Source organism: Pseudochaenichthys georgianus, unplaced genomic scaffold (genome assembly GCF_902827115.2).
Source record: "Pseudochaenichthys georgianus unplaced genomic scaffold, fPseGeo1.2 scaffold_1556_arrow_ctg1, whole genome shotgun sequence".
NCBI lineage: Eukaryota > Metazoa > Chordata > Actinopteri > Perciformes > Channichthyidae > Pseudochaenichthys > Pseudochaenichthys georgianus.
The window spans coordinates 4,152-22,500 of NW_027262386.1; the positions used below are offsets into that span (position 1 = coordinate 4,152).

At 44.3% G+C, this 18,349-nt stretch overlaps 1 protein-coding gene across 1 annotated transcript in view; it reads left to right on the plus strand.

Moving 5' to 3' along the window:
- Positions 1 to 2,267: 2,267 nt before the first annotated feature.
- LOC117441191 (receptor-type tyrosine-protein phosphatase N2-like) overlaps positions 2,268 to 18,349 on the plus strand; it is a gene marked incomplete at both ends in the record, with an annotated part of 19,482 nt that continues 3,400 nt past the window's right edge. Inside the window, 6 exons of the mRNA XM_034077395.1 lie at positions 2,268 to 2,485; positions 5,619 to 6,039; positions 7,309 to 7,563; positions 9,435 to 9,475; positions 11,092 to 11,157; positions 11,797 to 12,062. Coding sequence (XP_033933286.1) covers positions 2,268 to 2,485; positions 5,619 to 6,039; positions 7,309 to 7,563; positions 9,435 to 9,475; positions 11,092 to 11,157; positions 11,797 to 12,062 — 1,267 coding nt within the window. The remainder of the gene's footprint in view (positions 2,486 to 5,618; positions 6,040 to 7,308; positions 7,564 to 9,434; positions 9,476 to 11,091; positions 11,158 to 11,796; positions 12,063 to 18,349) is intronic.

The window sequence follows — 18,349 nt, forward strand, 5'->3', positions numbered from 1 at the left end:
AGAAGTAGAAAGTACAGGTATTTGAGTTCAACATGTGAGAAGTAGAAAGTACAGTATTTGAGTTCAACATGTGAGAAGTAGAAAGTACAGGTATTTGGGTTCAACATGTGAGAAGTAGAAAGTACAGGTATTTGTGTTCAACCAATAGGAAGTAGAAAGTACAGGTATTTGAGTTCAACATGTAAGAAGTAGAAAGTACAGGTATTTGGGTTCAACATGTAAGAAGTAGAAAGTACAGGTATTTGAGTTCAACATGTAAGAAGTCAGTTAAAAGTCGTTGTGGAGTAAAGTACTGATACCAGAAGAACGTCCAGTAACGAAGTGGGATGGTGATCACTGATAACAGCACATCAGTTAAACCGTGGGTAGTTAAGTGTCATTGTTCCTCGGATGGATGGAAACATACGCTGATCAGCGCTGCCAAGAAACGCCCGGAGGCGTTCAGACCCTCTCATGAATATCTATGAGGAGAAACCCCAAACACTCGTGTGAGGAAGCCGGCTGATGAAGACGTTCTGCAGCTTTGTGTTCATGCATGGCTGTTGAACGTGTCCACATCATTAAGATAAGATAAGACTTAGTTTCAAAAATACAATAAACCAACCCAGTCTCGCAATTTCGTGATACGTAATTGCACGTTATTATAGAACATTATTAATAATAACGGTATTGTGTAATGATGGTATTTATTTGCACGTGGTGTGGAAGCAGCATTGTTTCTGTCGAGCCAGTAATCTCCACGTCTCATTAGAGCATGCTTCTGCACGGAGAGTCATCAGCGTGATATCCGTGGTATTTCCAGATATCTCTGGAATGCTGTCTGTTGGCTCTCGGCTCCCCGGGAATGTGGCCATGTTTTGGGATCTTTTTTTATTTCATTTTTTGCTCGGGTAGCTCCATCTGGTCCTGCAGCGGTTTCCAGCAGTCCTGCAGCCCAGATACTGGCTGGCAATTAGCAGACATGTTGGCAAGGCGTGTGTGTGTGTGTGTGTGTACATGTGTGTGTGTGTACGTGCGTGTGTGTACATGTGTGTGTACATGTCTTAGCTTTCTTAAAGTGTGTCTTTAAATGCAGTTTCTAACAATATTTCCAACATAGATAAAACCTTTTTTTGACACTTTTGCAATTAGTTCCTTTTATTTAATTTGGATGACACTTATCCAAAGCAACTTATAATAAGTACAAAAAACCTACAGTTGACATACTATATATTCTTCTTACCGACAGACAGCTGTTGATAGTCAATAATGAATTATAAATGTTTTTGTATTGAGGAAAGATTCATTTAACATTTGCATTGACAATGGCATTACTCTGTTAGAGCATGCAGTATTTTAAAGAGGTATATTGTGTACAGAATGTGTCTCCTACTAGCCAAATGTCTATCCAACTGATTTCTCTATAAACAGAAGACTCTTCCTTCCTAATTCAGGAATGTATTTTGTCGTATTTTTTACGTCAACTCGACCAAAGAAAATACTGCTAGGTGGATCATAATCAGTCTGAGGTACCTTAACACTGATAACAATGAGTACTTTTACTGCTGATCCTTCAGCATGAGGCTACAAATAAGTAGCGTTAGTGTATTCTAGAACCCTGAAGGCAGGAGAGACTGAAACGAGTCAAGGGAAGCTTATAAAAGTTAACGGCATTTAATTACACAAAAGATGCGGTGGTGTACAAAATGAAATGTGCGAGTGGAGGCGCTCTCCTCGTCCGCCCGGTCAGCCCAGGTCCGCAGGTAGAAGAGCTTTGGCTTGCTCTTCCTGTTGTCATCTGAGGTCTTCTCCTATTGGCCGGCGTCGTCGAGGGCGGGTCCAATGCAATTCCTGCCTTTTTCTGTTGCTAAATTACATCATTCTGGTGTCTGTGGTTATTTAAACATTCCCTGATAAACGTTATTTAGCGGCAATAAATGAGTGCTAATCCCAGTGTGCTCAGTGTACAACATGTCATGTCATTTCACCTTCGATTCACGGTTTGAAAATGCAGCATTTCGCCACATGCTAATGCTAACCGGAAGTGATGAATTTTCAGAATAAAAGTATTAAGTTAATAGTTAGTGAACTTCAGGTTTTTCAGAATAAAACCGATTTAAATTAAATATTGTATTTAATTCAAATTACGCCATATCAACATCGATTTTAATTTCTAACAGTACTGCTTATATGTTTTGAAACAATCAATGGATCACTGACTCTGAACATCAGAGAAGCTGCAGCTCACTCCTTAACAAAGCATCTAAAAACCCTTTGTGTGTGTCCAGGTCTGACATGGCAGGACGACCTCACCCAGCAGGTGATTTCTCGAGAGCTTTCCAAACTGAGAACGGTTCCTCTTCGCCATCAGACCTCAGCTCAGAGTCCTCTGAACGCCTTCAGTGGGTCCAGAGACCTGAAGCTGAGCAGAACCATGAAGCAGTATCTGAGCGGACTGGGCTTCCTGCCCGAGGGACAGACAGGAAGTCAACGAGCCAACGTTCAGGTAACACACACTCCGGTAACACACACTCGGGTAACACACACTCGGGTAACACACACTCGGGTAACACTCACTGTGGACCTGGTGGCAGTGCTGGGGATTGGATAGATGTGACTAGTGCAAGTCACCCATGAGCTTTCTTACGATACAAAACGAAACGCTACAAAACGAAACGCTACGAAACGATACAATACGAAACGCTACAAAACGCTACAAAACGAAACGATACAATACGAAACGCTACAAAACGAAACTATACGAAACGCTACAAAACGAAACGCTACAAAACGAAACGATACAATACGAAACGATACAAAACGAAACGATACAAAACGAAACGCTACGAAACGCTACAAAACGAAACGATACAATACGAAACGCTACAAAACGAAACGCTACAAAACGAAACGATACAATACGAAACGCAACGAAACGCTACAAAACGAAACGGAACGAAACGCTACAAAACGAAACGCTACAAAACGAAACGATACAATACGAAACGCTACAAAACGAAACGCTACAAAACGAAACGCTACAAAACGAAACGCTACAAACGAACGCTACAAACGAAATGCTACGAAACGCTACTATACAAAGCGATACGATAGGACAGTGTTTCTCAAACTTTTTCATATCAAGGACACATAACCAATAAGAAACACTCGCGGACCACCTAACTCCACAAATATCCCAAATCACATCCTTTTTCTAGAACAGATTACAAATCGCCTGAAAATGGTACAAACAGGCAGCAACAAGTGTGACGAAGGTGTTGCGCTGGGCTGTATCATACAATCGAAAGTGAAACTTAAGCTCGCTCCATTGCGGAGATATTCCCGCGAGAGTGCGGAAAACTTTAATTTATTAATTTATTTAAAATGTGAAATTGTACCAATATACTCACGGACCACTAGGGGGCGCTCACGGACCACCAGTGGACCACACTTTGAGAAGCGATACGTTACAAAGATACGATACCATGATACGATGCAAAGAGATACAAACAAAGCGATATGATGTGTGAAACAGTTACAAAATAATACGTTACGACTTACGAGGCAAAACTAAAAGAAATGGAATGAAACAACAATTCAAGAGGAAAAGATCCAAAACGTCACGATTTGAAACGACACCATACGATGGGAAGCGAGTTGAAGCGATACGAAACAACACCTGTCGTTATTTTTGAAAGCATAACATCCAGTGATTTTAAAAACGTAATCTAAACATATTAAATTGCAGAAGTGACAATTAAAACCCTACCGTACTTCACGTAACCTCCAGAGATGTAGCCCTAAGGTCAAAGCTAGCAAACGAACGGTGTTTTCCTCGCCTAAGTACCACGAAGGCCTCTGCCCTTTGAAGGAGAGTCAGTATGTCTTCCACCGCTCACTGCTTTTGTTTCTCGCTCTCTCCTCTCTCTCCCACCGCGCAGAGATCCTTTCACACAAAGCTCTCCATCACCTCTTTACATTATTCAGTCCTCATACGTAGGGTTTCTGTGAGAGGCTCCGTGCTTCCTGCTGACGTGTCGGAGCAGCCATAATGCAGAGTTGAAGAGTTCAGGACCTTCTTTATTGACGAGTGGAGCGCCTTTGTTGAGCAGCGTGATGGAAAAAGGCAAACATGGTTAGCGTGAATGGCGGCGCACCCCCGCCTCGCTGTGCTAATGCTATTCTGGCCCCTCAGTATGCCTGACATTTTCTCTGTATGCATTCGAAGGACAGAAAATAGCACCGGGGGAGATAGCTAGTGTCAGTGCAGATAATACAACTGGAGTGATTCAGACGGGAAGAGAGGACACACATTTTGGTGCCAGTTTTAATGTAGAAATACAAACGGTGAAAAGAAGATATCGTAGCTTCTATCTTTCGAGATGTCTGAGAGCAGCAAAGGATATGCTTTTAAAAGTTTTGAGTGACACTATCTCATCTCTGATTTCCATAATGCATTGTCAGGGGCAGTTGTCTTTGATCGAGAATCCACTATTCATATCCTGTCGTGTCTATAAAGCCGGGCTTGCTTCTCTTTTCAAACTAAAGCCGGTCACAACAACGCTGACCTCACCTGAGCTGGAAATGGGAGACATCTGAAACTGGGTTGGAATCCATCAGAACAGGTGTTGCTAATGCTAGCAGCTTTCTGATGCTCTTCTGAGGGAGAGCAAAGTTACATGCTAACGTGAGCATGCTAATGCCTTTACAACGACAATGCAATGAGTTCCCCCTCTTAGGTTAGCTGGTTAGCATGCTCAAATATGCTAATACGCACTTTAAAGACTTTTGTTGTTGTGAAAACCTTGAGTCTTCTGTTATAAACATTCTTAACACAATATTAAACAGTAATATCAACAGTAAACATATTTTAAAAGCATTTTCTGTCTTTATAATATTATATAATTTTGAACAGTAATATGAACAATCAACATATATTTTTAGCATTTTTGAAAGCTGCTTATGCCTTAATAATATTACATATAATATTCAACAGTAATATTAACAATAAACATATTTATATTCATATAAACATCAATATTTGCTGCATCCGTGCTCTCGTCCAGCTGCAGAGCGAAACATTCACTCGCTCCAAAAGCGGAGCAGATGCTCAGTTTCACTCTCAGAAGGCAGCTCGATTCTGATTGGCTTGAACGGCGTGTGATTTAAAAACAAATTAATAAAATATTAATAAATAAAAAATATTGGCATCAAAGGACACAGAGTGATAGATATGCAGTTATTAATAACATCTAAAAAAAAAAAAAAAAAAACCTTTCCCTCAAACTTTGCGTGACCCTTCTGGCGCCCCCTGGCGGCCCCCCGGGGGGTCGGGGCCCCCACTTTGAAAAACACTGCGCTAGAGGACAAATAAGGAGATTCCGTTACGCTCATCGTCTGGGTGTCATTAACGTTAGACGTGCCTTTTTTAAAGGGGCGCAATTCCAAATTGATATTTCAGTCTTGACTAAAGTGGTGGACTAGCCGCCTGAAAGCCTGCGACCTCAGACTTTCATTGACATGTCTAAACTGTAGCGATGTACGATGTACGCATGACAACGAAAGCATTCATCTTGAAAGCCAACGGCTCGCAGAGGGTTAGCGATGAATGTGCTATAACTTGCCTTGTTGTGTTTCAGAATGAAGACGTGAAGTCTGACGGAGACCTGGAGCCCAGCCGCTCCAAACCCAAGCACAGCTGGAAGGAGACGAGTGTCTTCAGCCACCAGAAAGAAGCCGGACGACCTCCAATCACCAACGTGTTCACCCACACCGGGGAGGGGAAGCACCCGAAGCTCAGTCCATCTTACGCTAACCGGGACCCAGGGAGGAACGCGCTGTTGACGAGTCATCTGGAGCGGCTGCTGTCCGAGGTACCGAGCACTCGGCAAGGGAACGAGAAGCTCCACTACATCAACTACATCCGCCCAGCTTCGAGCAACCAAGCAGCATCTCAGGTGGCTTTTACCTCCAAGTCCCAAAGGCCGCATCCTGACAGACTTCTGTTCAAAGCCAGCTCGAATCCACCGGCTGCCAAGGAGCCTCTTGGCGCCGTCGACGGTAAGATCTGCTTCACACACTCTGACGTTCAACACAGAGAAGAACACACATTCTTTACTCGGGTAGAAGTACTCGTGTTTAAACATACTCTGGTGGAAGCAGAAGTACTGACTAAACTTCTTTACTCAAGTGAAAGTAAAGAGGCTTTGAAGTGTACTTAAAGGTCCCAGGTCACGGCCATTTCCACTGATCATAATTCCATCGTTGAGGTCGACTAGAATAGATTTATACCGTGCACTGTTCCAATCTCACTTTGGTTTCTCACACAGCATCTCTGTAATAATAAATAAATAAACATTACACGACACGGTAGAATTAATAAAAAGCAATACAACAATAAAAAATAAATAAAAGGGTGATAAAAAGGGCAAAGGCTCTTTTGAAGAGATGGGTTTTGAGGCTGTGAAGTCTGTGTATTCCCTCTCTCCACTAAACGGCTCGCTGCAGCTATCCCCCCCCCCCCCCCCTGTGAGCCCAGTGTGCTCCGATTGGTCGGGACCAGTCGGGACGTTGTGAATCGCGCTGAGCTCCGTGGAGGTGTGGTTTCCTTGTTTAGCGATACACAGCGAAACTCACCCTGAGCACACACAAAGTCACAGCCGAAGTAACAACAATAAGTGTGGCTTGATACTGAGAAAGAAAAAGGTTGATAGACGCTGAGAGGGTCTGCAGAGAGGATTTCACCGCGATCCCAACTGTCTGCTATCAGCCTGCAGCAGGGAGGAGAGACCAGCAGAGCTGCACTGAGTGTGTGAGGAAGTCCGTGGATTGGTCAATTTGGACCAATCAGCTGGGGCTTAACGTAACGGCTCCGTGGATTGGTCCATTTGGTTCCGGGTACGGTTGACATCATGCGTACCCGGAAGAATCAAGTGGACAGTGACGTGTCTCCAACGAGGCGTTTTGGGGAGGTCTTCTCTGTGTGAGAGTTTTACTCGCTGCAGGGCGCACTTTGAGGGTTTGACTCTGCAGACCGCTCACATGCAGAAACACCTTCATAACAACGAGGGGACGGGTCCTAACCGGAAAAGCACGACATGGGACCTTTAAGTAAAAAGTACCCATAACTAGCGTCTGTTTTAAAGAGTCCCTGAGCTCCCTGCAGTCAGCATGTCGTCGTGTCCCTGAGTATATAAGCGACTAACAAGTGACCTGTGGCGTAATGTAAGCGGTTACGGTCGTTTCTTTGTCGTACCGTGTTCAGCGCTTTGGGCTGCGCCGAGCGTGAAAGCTGCTATAAATAAAGTGTATTGTTATGTTACCTTCCAGAGCGATTCATCCAGAACGTGGTGAACCAGTTCGGGCGGCACAGCGTGCACTTTGAGTCTCTGATGGGGACAGATCTGGAGCACTTGGCGGGGGTTATAGCTGGAGCTCTGACCCAGGAGAAAGAGGGGCGTCCTGGTCCTGAAACTGGATCAGACCCGGCTGAATCCAGACCCGTGGTGGCACTGCTGAAAGAAAGCCAGGACAGGAAGCAAGAACATCTAAAAAAGGAAGACACGGCGAGACCCAAAGAGCCAGGTGAGTCCTTCAAAGAGTCTACGTGTCTATCATCTATCAGAAAACTTTTGAGGATTTGATTTTGATTTGATAAACTTTATTAATCCTCGTGGGGAAATGGTTTCTCTGCGTTCGACCCATCCTAGTGTTAGGAGCAGTGGGCTGCCATTTTGAACGGCGCCCGGGGAGCAGTGTAGGGAACGCTGCCTTGCTCAGGGACACCTCGGCAGCACTTGGTCTTGCCGGGACTTGAACTGGTGACCTTCCAGTTGCCAAGCCAAGTCCCAATCGACTTTGCCATTCCCTTCTTATTTCAAGGAGGCTCACCAAGCTAATGTTCACGTGTTCTATTGGCAGTGTGTCGTACTGAAGTGAAAACAGCTGGATTTCTTTATTGTTTAACTTGGACAGCAGTGGTCGGCGACCCCTGGCACGCGGCACCGTAACCAGAGGCACGTGGAATAAGTGGGAACAATATTACAATGTTATTTTCGGATCCTGAGCGAGACCGCCGCCAGAGCGCGTCTCCCCGTTCCCTGCAGAAGGAAGCCCTGCACGCAGCGCAGCCCCGCTCTCTTTAACTCCAGGCGACTTTCGGCCGCGTTCCTCGTCTCACCACGGAGGAGAGCGCGTCACTGACTGCAGTACCCATAAGGAGCCGGACACATGCTGCAGTTTTAGTCTAGTTGAAAGCCCAGTGACGATCTGCTCATCTCTCATCTAAATACTGGCCATCTGTGTGTTCTGGAGCAGGGCCGGCCCTGACCAATTTGCTGCCCTAGGCAAGATTTTAGCTGCCCCCCCCCCCCAAATGCAGACACTCACTATGACTCGCACGTGCACGTTTATGGCATGACCACCAACACAGAAAGATATGGACACAAGATGTGTGCAACTGTATTTAGTTTCCTATCCATTTGAACATGATTGAAGTGGGGGGGGACCTCACCTCCTCTAGGGGGGTCCGGGGGCATGCTCCCCCGGGAAGACTTTTTTTTTTTTTAACATTGAAGTTAAAAGACTATGATGCACATTAACCCTTTAGAGTCCTGCGCTAATTTGGCCGTTTTCGCATACTTTTGATTTGTCTTATTCCCATTAAGTCCCCAGTCTGCAAAAAGAATGGAACATTACCAAGCTAGTACCACTACATGTTTTTAAAGCTCGGTTGGATGCTCCACAATCAGATGCTGTTGTTGCTGTACATGTGGATAGATATGTACATTGTAATCCCTTAATGATGCTGGATGCTGTCCTTCTGTTGTTCTGTTGTTTTGTTGTTCTGTTGTTGATGTGTTGATGTCTTCTCGTGGAACCGACTGCTGCAGCTCTGCCTTGAAAAAGAGATCATTGATCTCAATGGGATTTTACCCGGATAAATAAAGGCTTTGAATTGAATTGAGTAATGTTTAGCATGTTAATGTTTGGTATCTATCGTTTTAAGACAACCTCACCGACAGTATATACACTGAGAGTTACACTCGATGGACATTTTGGCGCAAAATCGCCCACAAAACGTAAGAACAGGTTTTGAAAGTGATATTATTTGTACTATAGGTAACACAAACATCCACAACGAAACATTTTGAAAGCTGGAAATACCTGGTCCTAAGATAATGAACCGTTTGATTGAGGTAGCATCAACCTATATACACGTTATGGACGAATAGCAGGTGTATCCACAGATACTCTCAATTCTCAATATTTGTTTCAGAATAGGGTTTCGTGCGGTGATAATAATAACGTTGCTTTGGTGCCACAGACACAAGAGTTTCTGAGTTTAGAAATGCACGTTCACTGCTGCCAAATGTCTTTTTCGAGTCCTTCCTTCCACTCTTTTCTCACGTACGTTTCCACACAATCTGCTCACATAATCTGTGTTTTGTTTCCAGGCCAGCAGAGAGCCGGCGCAGACAAAGAGCCCGTTGACAAGGTGATTTAAAAAATACCCTGCACGCTAAATTGGGTTCTCAGAGAGACACTTTATCCACGTCGAAGTGGAAAGTTGTGCCAACGTTTAAAAGCGTCTCATCACTTGAGTTGACCGACCTCCAATATGTTCCTTTCAAAGTGCTATGAATGAAAATAGATATTAATTAGACTGAGAATGCATTGAATATATGTATTTATATTGTTTCTAATCATTTGTAAGGAAAGAAGGATGTATTGCGACCTTGTAGCAGCACTTAGACATAGAAACATTCATCATAATTCCTCACCACTTAATGAACTTAGTCCCACAGCGGAGGGGTCTACAGTCGGCAGCCAAAGTAAAGAAAGGGGCAGAAAATACAGCTTACAATTTAGAAAGTATGCAATGTGGTATAAAAGTTAATTAAGTGTATCATGTAGAGCAGGGGTGTCAAACTCAAGGCCCGGGGGCCAAATCCGGCCCGCCACTTCATTTTATGTGGCCCACACGAGCTTGCAAAGAATATAATAAGTTTATTATAATGTTACGTGCCGCTTTACAGGAGAACGTTAAACTACATGTCCCACAATGCATCTCATTTTGTGACATACGCAATGAAGAGACTTGCAATGATTTGCCCCGGACTTCTGCTTTCAGACATAATTATTAAGTTATTACCCTATCCGATAATAATCCAATGCAGAGGAAATATTGTAAAATTATACATTATTTTATATTTATTATCTATATTTATTTATTTATACGATGAAATTCAGTTTGACACCCCTGATGTAGAGCAGGGGTGTCAACAAATCAATACATGGGTACTAGTCAGCTAAGGCACGAGCGTCAAACCGACATGTAACCATCTAATATCCGAAACTCTGCGGTAGCGCCGAGAATTTCTATTATACATCAATAAGACCTCGATCAATTCAGCCAGGGTGAGAACATCAGCTCTTCTGCTCCAGGATGTAAAAAGAAATGGATTACTTGCAAATATAATGGCTGGAAATGTCGGTAGCCCTGATATCCATACAGAACACGCTACGACCCAAACGTTTAGTTTGATGCTTTACCAAAATAAATCAGATTTCTGTTCTAGAATATCCTTTTAAAGGCTATATTCTTTAGGACCAAGGATTGAATGCTATTTTTCCCTTCAAGTTGGTCTAAAGCAGGGAGTCAAACTCACAGGGGGCCAACGTTAAAAAGTGGGTGCTAGTGGAGGGCCGGACTGGTTCAATGTTTACTGCAGAACGTATTGAAATGAACTTATTGCACATATTAAACCTGGAACTATCAAAGCTTAAATCATTGCCTATAAAAACTAGGAATTAGAAATTATCCTGCGGGCCGAAATTAAATCCACCACGGCCCTGATTTGGCCCCCGGGCCTCGAGTTTGACACATGTGCTCTAGAATGTAACGTGGTAGAAGCTCGATATCAGGTTAACCTATATTGTTGTTACAGTAGTACAGTTCAAGGTGCTTTACATACAGGCAATACCTCATTATAATTAATTAAGACAATTCATAACATTGTAAATACACAGAAAGCTGCAAGAAGTGCTGTTAGTCTGTGTTGTTGTTGTTGTTGTTGTTGTTGTTGTTGAATCGTCTTTTGTTTACCACAGCACGCAGCGTTCTTCTCCAAGCTGCTGGACTACCTCAACATGGAGCCGTTCAACGACGCTCCTCAGGTATAAGAAGTAAAAGTTTTCATTTTGCAAAGTTTAAATTATTATATTTATTCACGAGGCATTTCACTGCTGTCGACAAACGAAGCTAACGCTGTCCGCCACGATGTTCACACGCATCCTGCTGTTATATCCATCAACTACTATGCATATATTTATACACCAATACTCTTCCCTTCTGCTTTTACATCTTATCTATTTATTTAGTTTTATAATGCACTTTCATTTTGGGACAATTTTATGCAATTTATTTTACAATTTCTTATCAATTTTAAGCTATTTTTTACAATTTTTTGAAACATTGTTTTTGCTATTTTCTATTTTGAATTGCAATTTTTATGCATTTTTTTACATTTATTTTTACAATATTTGAATGTATGTCAGCTCAAATGTTCCTCCTCTGCGAGTTCGTATCTTATATGTTTGCATAGTTCCTTAATGTTTAGTTCTGCGGAGCTGAAACATAAGAATGCCATCGTACCGTGCAACTACCTCTTCTACTGTAGATATGACAAAACCAACACGCCTTAAGTCTCGTCCTTAAGTGAAGTACTCGAGTAAATATACTTAGTGTTTACTTTTATGCGTTTGCTTCTTCTTTGTGGGGATACAAATACGTGTTTCTTCCCATCCTTTCCAAAGGTTAACGTCGGAGCGCCGGCTTCCCTCCGGAAAACCGTCGGACAGGAAAACGTCCAGAGCCGAACGACGCTGGGTCAACTTCCTGCTGCGCTCCACCTGCAGGAGAAACCACAACAACAACAACAACAGCCGCCGCAGCCGCATGAGGAGGAACCGCAGAAGATGAAGGAGGTGAAGGTGAAGACTCAGCTGGTCCACGTGGCGGTGAAGGAGTTCTCCAGCAGAGGGAAGGACAGACACTTCGGATACATCATCACCGGATCAGAGTGAGTAGGATCCAAGGATCTTATTTAGACCTGTTTCACATGCGTGTGACTTGAGTCTGACTCCAGAGTAACTTGAGTCTGACTCCAGAGTAACATGAGTCTGACTCCAGAGTATCTTGAGTCTGACTCCAGAGTAACATGAGTCTGACTCCAGAGTATCATGAGTCTGACTCCAGAGTAACTTGAGTCTGACTCCAGAGTCCTACTCCAGAGTCTGACTCCAGAGTAACATGAGTCTGACTCCAGAGTAACGTGAGTCTGACTCCAGAGTATCATGAGTCTGACTCCAGAGTAACTTGAGTCTGACTCCAGAGTCTGACTCCAGAGTCTGACTCCAGAGTAACATGAGTCTGACTCCAGAGTAACTTGAGTCTGACTCCAGAGTATCATGAGTCTGACTCCAGAGTAACTTGAGTCTGACTCCAGAGTCTGACTCCAGAGTAACATGAGTCTGACTCCAGAGTAACATGAGTCTGACTCCAGAGTATCTTGAGTCTGACTCCAGAGTAACTTGAGTCTGACTCCAGAGTATCGTGAGTCTGACTCCAGAGTATCTTGAGTCTGACTCCAGAGTATCTTGAGTCTGACTCCAGAGTAACGTGAGTCTGACTCCAGAGTATCATGAGTCTGACTCCAGAGTAACGTGAGTCTGACTCCAGAGTATCATGAGTCTGACTCCAGAGTAACTTGAGTCTGACTCCAGAGTCTGACTCCAGAGTCTGACTCCAGAGTAACGTGAGTCTGACTCCAGAGTAACATGAGTCTGACTCCAGAGTAACTTGAGTCTGACTCCAGAGTATCATGAGTCTGACTCCAGAGTAACTTGAGTCTGACTCCAGAGTCTGACTCCAGAGTAACATGAGTCTGACTCCAGAGTAACATGAGTCTGACTCCAGAGTATCTTGAGTCTGACTCCAGAGTAACTTGAGTCTGACTCCAGAGTATCGTGAGTCTGACTCCAGAGTATCTTGAGTCTGACTCCAGAGTATCTTGTGTCTGACTCCAGAGTAACTTGAGTCTGACTCCAGAGTATCGTGAGTCTGACTCCAGAGTATCTTGAGTCTGACTCCAGAGTATCTTGAGTCTGACTCCAGAGTAACGTGAGTCTGACTCCAGAGTATCATGAGTCTGACTCCAGAGTAACGTGAGTCTGACTCCAGAGTATCATGAGTCTGACTCCAGAGTAACTTGAGTCTGACTCCAGAGTCTGACTCCAGAGTCTGACTCCAGAGTAACGTGAGTCTGACTCCAGAGTAACATGAGTCTGACTCCAGAGTAACTTGAGTCTGACTCCAGAGTATCATGAGTCTGACTCCAGAGTAACTTGAGTCTGACTCCAGAGTCTGACTCCAGAGTAACATGAGTCTGACTCCAGAGTAACATGAGTCTGACTCCAGAGTATCTTGAGTCTGACTCCAGAGTAACTTGAGTCTGACTCCAGAGTAACATGAGTCTGACTCCAGAGTATCTTGAGTCTGACTCCAGAGTAACTTGAGTCTGACTCCAGAGTATCATGAGTCTGACTCCAGAGTAACTTGAGTCTGACTCCAGAGTCTGACTCCAGAGTAACATGAGTCTGACTCCAGAGTAACATGAGTCTGACTCCAGAGTATCTTGAGTCTGACTCCAGAGTAACTTGAGTCTGACTCCAGAGTATCGTGAGTCTGACTCCAGAGTATCTTGAGTCTGACTCCAGAGTATCTTGAGTCTGACTCCAGAGTATCGTGAGTCTGACTCCAGAGTAACGTGAGTCTGACTCCAGAGTATCATGAGTCTGACTCCAGAGTAACTTGAGTCTGACTCCAGAGTCTGACTCCAGAGTCTGACTCCAGAGTAACGTGAGTCTGACTCCAGAGTAACGTGAGTCTGACTCCAGAGTAACATGAGTCTGACTCCAGAGTATCATGAGTCTGACTCCAGAGTAACTTGAGTCTGACTCCAGAGTCTGACTCCAGAGTAACATGAGTCTGACTCCAGAGTAACATGAGTCTGACTCCAGAGTATCTTGAGTCTGACTCCAGAGTAACTTGAGTCTGACTCCAGAGTATCGTGAGTCTGACTCCAGAGTATCTTGAGTCTGACTCCAGAGTATCTTGAGTCTGACTCCAGAGTAACTTGAGTCTGACTCCAGAGTATCGTGAGTCTGACTCCAGAGTATCTTGAGTCTGACTCCAGAGTATCTTGAGTCTGACTCCAGAGTATCTTGAGTCTGACTCCAGAGTAACGTGAGTCTGACTCCAGAGTATCGTGAGTCTGACTCCAGAGTAACGTGAGTCTGACTCCAGAGTATCATGAGTCTGACTCCAGAGTAACTTGAGTCTGACTCCAGAGTCTGACTCCAGAGTCTGACTCCAGAGTAACGTGAGTCTGACTCCAGAGTAACATGAGTCTGACTCCAGAGTAACTTGAGTCTGACTCCAGAGTATCATGAGTCTGACTCCAGAGTAACTTGAGTCTGACTCCAGAGTCTGACTCCAGAGTAACATGAGTCTGACTCCAGAGTAACATGAGTCTGACTCCAGAGTATCTTGAGTCTGACTCCAGAGTAACTTGAGTCTGACTCCAGAGTATTGTGAGTCTGACTCCAGAGTAACTTGAGTCTGACTCCAGAGTATCGTGAGTCTGACTCCAGAGTATCTTGAGTCTGACTCCAGAGTATCGTGAGTCTGACTCCAGAGTAACTTGAGTCTGACTCCAGAGTATCGTGAGTCTGACTCCAGAGTATCTTGAGTCTGACTCCAGAGTATCGTGAGTCTGACTCCAGAGTATCGTGAGTCTGACTCCAGAGTATCGTGAGTCTGACTCCAGAGTAATACTGAATGCCCATTTAAGGTTTAAACAAGAGAACAATGTTCCATAGTTTCTTGGTATTTGTTGATGATTGATAAAGATGTCAATAATCCCAGTCTCAGGCCTTAAATCCTCACCTCCTAACCTCCTAACCTCCTAACCTCTTCTCTGTTAGTACAAGCCGTCTTCATGTCGTCGCTCTCATCCCAGGGTATTGCTCCTCTCTCCTCTTCACACACACACACACACACACACACACACACACACACACACACACACACACACACACACACACACACACACACACACACACACACACACACACACACACACACACACACACACACACACACACACACATACATACATACACACACACACACACACACACACACACACACACACACACACACACACACACACACACACACACACACACACACACACACACACACACACACATGCCTCAAATGTGTCTGCTTTGTTCCGTCACTTAAACGCTTTCATGCGACACGTCTCAGTGAAAACCCGCCCACATATCAAGTCTATGAAAAGAGAGCGCTGCGGATATCCTGATTACGACACGGGGATGATACACCCCTGTGTGTGTGTGTGTGTGTGTGTGTGTGTGTGTGTGTGTGTGTGTGTGTGTGTGTGTGTGTGTGTGTGTGTGTGTGTGTGTGTGTGTGTGTGTGTGTGTGTGTGATCCAGGTCCTCTCAGTCAGCGGAGATAACTTCCTATCTCTCAAAGCCTTTATCAGGTGTCAGTGTGTCCTTCACTGTCCCTCACATCGTCACATTCATGCCACACATGTTACCTTGAGCTCCTGCCCGCTGCAGAAGTTACTCCATCGACCTTTACCTTGCAAAGAAACAGCTTTAAGCTTTCAAGTGAACTGTGATGAGGTGATGCCACGTATCCAGGAGAGAAGATCACCAGCATGCAGGCACGTGCACAGACATTTGGAGGGGCTGTTGCTCTAAACTGGAAAAGGGCCCCCCCCCCCCCCCCCGACGCTAAATTGAACAGTAATTCACATCTCATTACATTAATAATAATAATAATGCATTTTATTTATGGACGCCTTTCAAAGCTCTCAAGGACACCTTACAGAGCATAATTAAAAACACGCAACAAAGAAGAGCACACAGTAATACAAGACTTAAAAAATACTTAGAAAACAGAGACTTAAAAACAAGGTGCAAGAGAGTGAAGGGCCTTGAAGGCGAGGAGCAACACTTTGAAGTCTATGCGCTGCTTAACGGGGAGCCAGTGGAGTTGTTGGAGAACCGGAGTGATATGATTCAGGGTTTCCGTTAGCCGGTAATTACCGGTTCTTAGCTGGTAACATTTATAAAAAACCGGTAAATTCAAAACCTGACGGTCAAAATGTCTGGTAATAATTAGGGAGGCTCCGATCGATCGGCCGCCGGCCATTATCGGCCGATATTCACTCTTAATAGTTTGATCGGTGCTCTCTATAAAGGCCGATCAGGAGAGCTGGATCTGATCCATATGGACATGAACGCGAGTGAAGTGTAACCGGACGAGAGAGAGATCAGATCAGCTGCTGAGTCTGACCGAGACACGCAGCTCTGCATGATCACCTGAAGCCCCGCCCTCTGTTTAGCGAGCTGCAGGAGCTGCGTGAGAAACTGACGTGCTGTCAGGAGAGAGAGGGAGAGAGAGAGATAGAGAGAGAGGGAGAGGGAGAGAGAGAGAGAGAGAGAGAGAGAGAGAGAGGGAGAGAGAGAGGAAAAGAGAGGATCCGTTTCTCCCGTGTTATTATTCAAAGTTGATGTAAACTTCTGAATAATGTACGTTATCTACTACAAGTAGTTTGTTTGAATGTAATAATTATGTTGTTTGTTGTTTGTGGAATCATTTATTGAAAAATGAATCTGAATTTTTCGATCTGTTACGATTATAAACTGAAGCAATATAAAAATGAGCCCCGTGAACTGAGTTTTAAACTAAAGCATATCTGCTCATAGTCCGGTAATTACCTGCTAACGGAAACTCTGCTACACAACTCTTATTATTATTATTATTGAAATATGACCGGTAAGTTTCAAATGTGTCCGGTAAAATAAATTCTGCCCGGACATTTGACCGGCGAGAAAAAATCCTAGCGGAAACCCTGATATGATTAATGAAAGGAGTTCTGGTGATGATACGGGCGGCTGAGTTTTGGACCTGTTGGAGCTTACGTAGGGATTTGTGAGGAAGACCAGAGAGGATGGAGTTGCAATAATCGATACGGGACGTAACGAGGGCGTGGACGAGGATGGCGGTGCTGTTGGGTGCGAGTGACGGGCGGAGGCGGTTCATATTGCGGAGGTGGAAGTAGGCAGATCGATTGATGTTGTTGATGTGAGCTTCAAATGAAGGTGCTGTCAAGGAGGACACCCAGACTCTTAACGTGGGGGGGGGGGGGGAGACTGGGGAGTTGTCAATAGTTAGTCATTACATTGCATTTAGCTGACGCTTTTATGCAAAGCGACTCACAGTAAGTGCATTCGACCAGGAAGACACAACAGCATCACAAAGTACATCAGGTTTCATCGAGCCAAGCATTTCAAGCTTTAGATAAGCCAGTCCTTTGTTAGTATATAAGTGCTCTGTTAGTAATTCTATATATATAACAAAATAAGCGAAGGCGACTACTTGCATTCGGTGACTTGATTTTAAAAATGAAAACCAGAAATTCTTTGTTTGGCGGTCCACATCTCATTAAAACATCTAATGTTAGGAACTATTAAAGACAACATGGGGACACTTCTGTTCTAATGCAGTTTGACCTTTGCTGTGCAGACATTCTGATAAAATAGGGCCTTTAAATAAAGTCACTAATTAATGAAACCAGTTCAAGACGCATTATTCTTATCGTTCTTTATGAGCGCAGTGACGGTAAGGTATCTGATTACTTAGTTATCTAGTATTCCATAACTTGGTAACAGAGATGGTCAAACTGAAGTGGAGACATCCTACGATGAAGCGGGACATTGAACTGTTCTCCCGTGAGAGGGCGATCAAGAGAAGAGAGCGAGCGGTGAGGGAGTTCACAGATGAGAAGACACAGAAAGACAGAAGCACAACAACAACAACAATAAGTAGCTGTATAGGTGTTTGTTTGTAAACAACCGACGGCATCAAGAGGAAGCCCCCTGGTTCGTCCCGTATACCCTGACCGCCATCAGACAACTCAAAATCAAGTTTCCAAGATCCGACCCTGAGGTGGTCGTAACGCGCCGGCAGAGGACAGCGCCGACAAAGTGTGCTTCCCGCAGCGAGACGCCACCATACTGGTCGAGGACTCATCCTGCTGATCCGGCCACAACAGAACAAAGAGAAAGAAAACCCGTCAACATGTTTTATAATGTCTGAACGTAGACCGGTCCACACGGAAAGTCACTCGAGGACCACAGCCTGTTTTAGCTCGTTAGAAAGGCAATGTAAGCGAGATGACGAGGTGGATGGATAACGAACGCCAGGT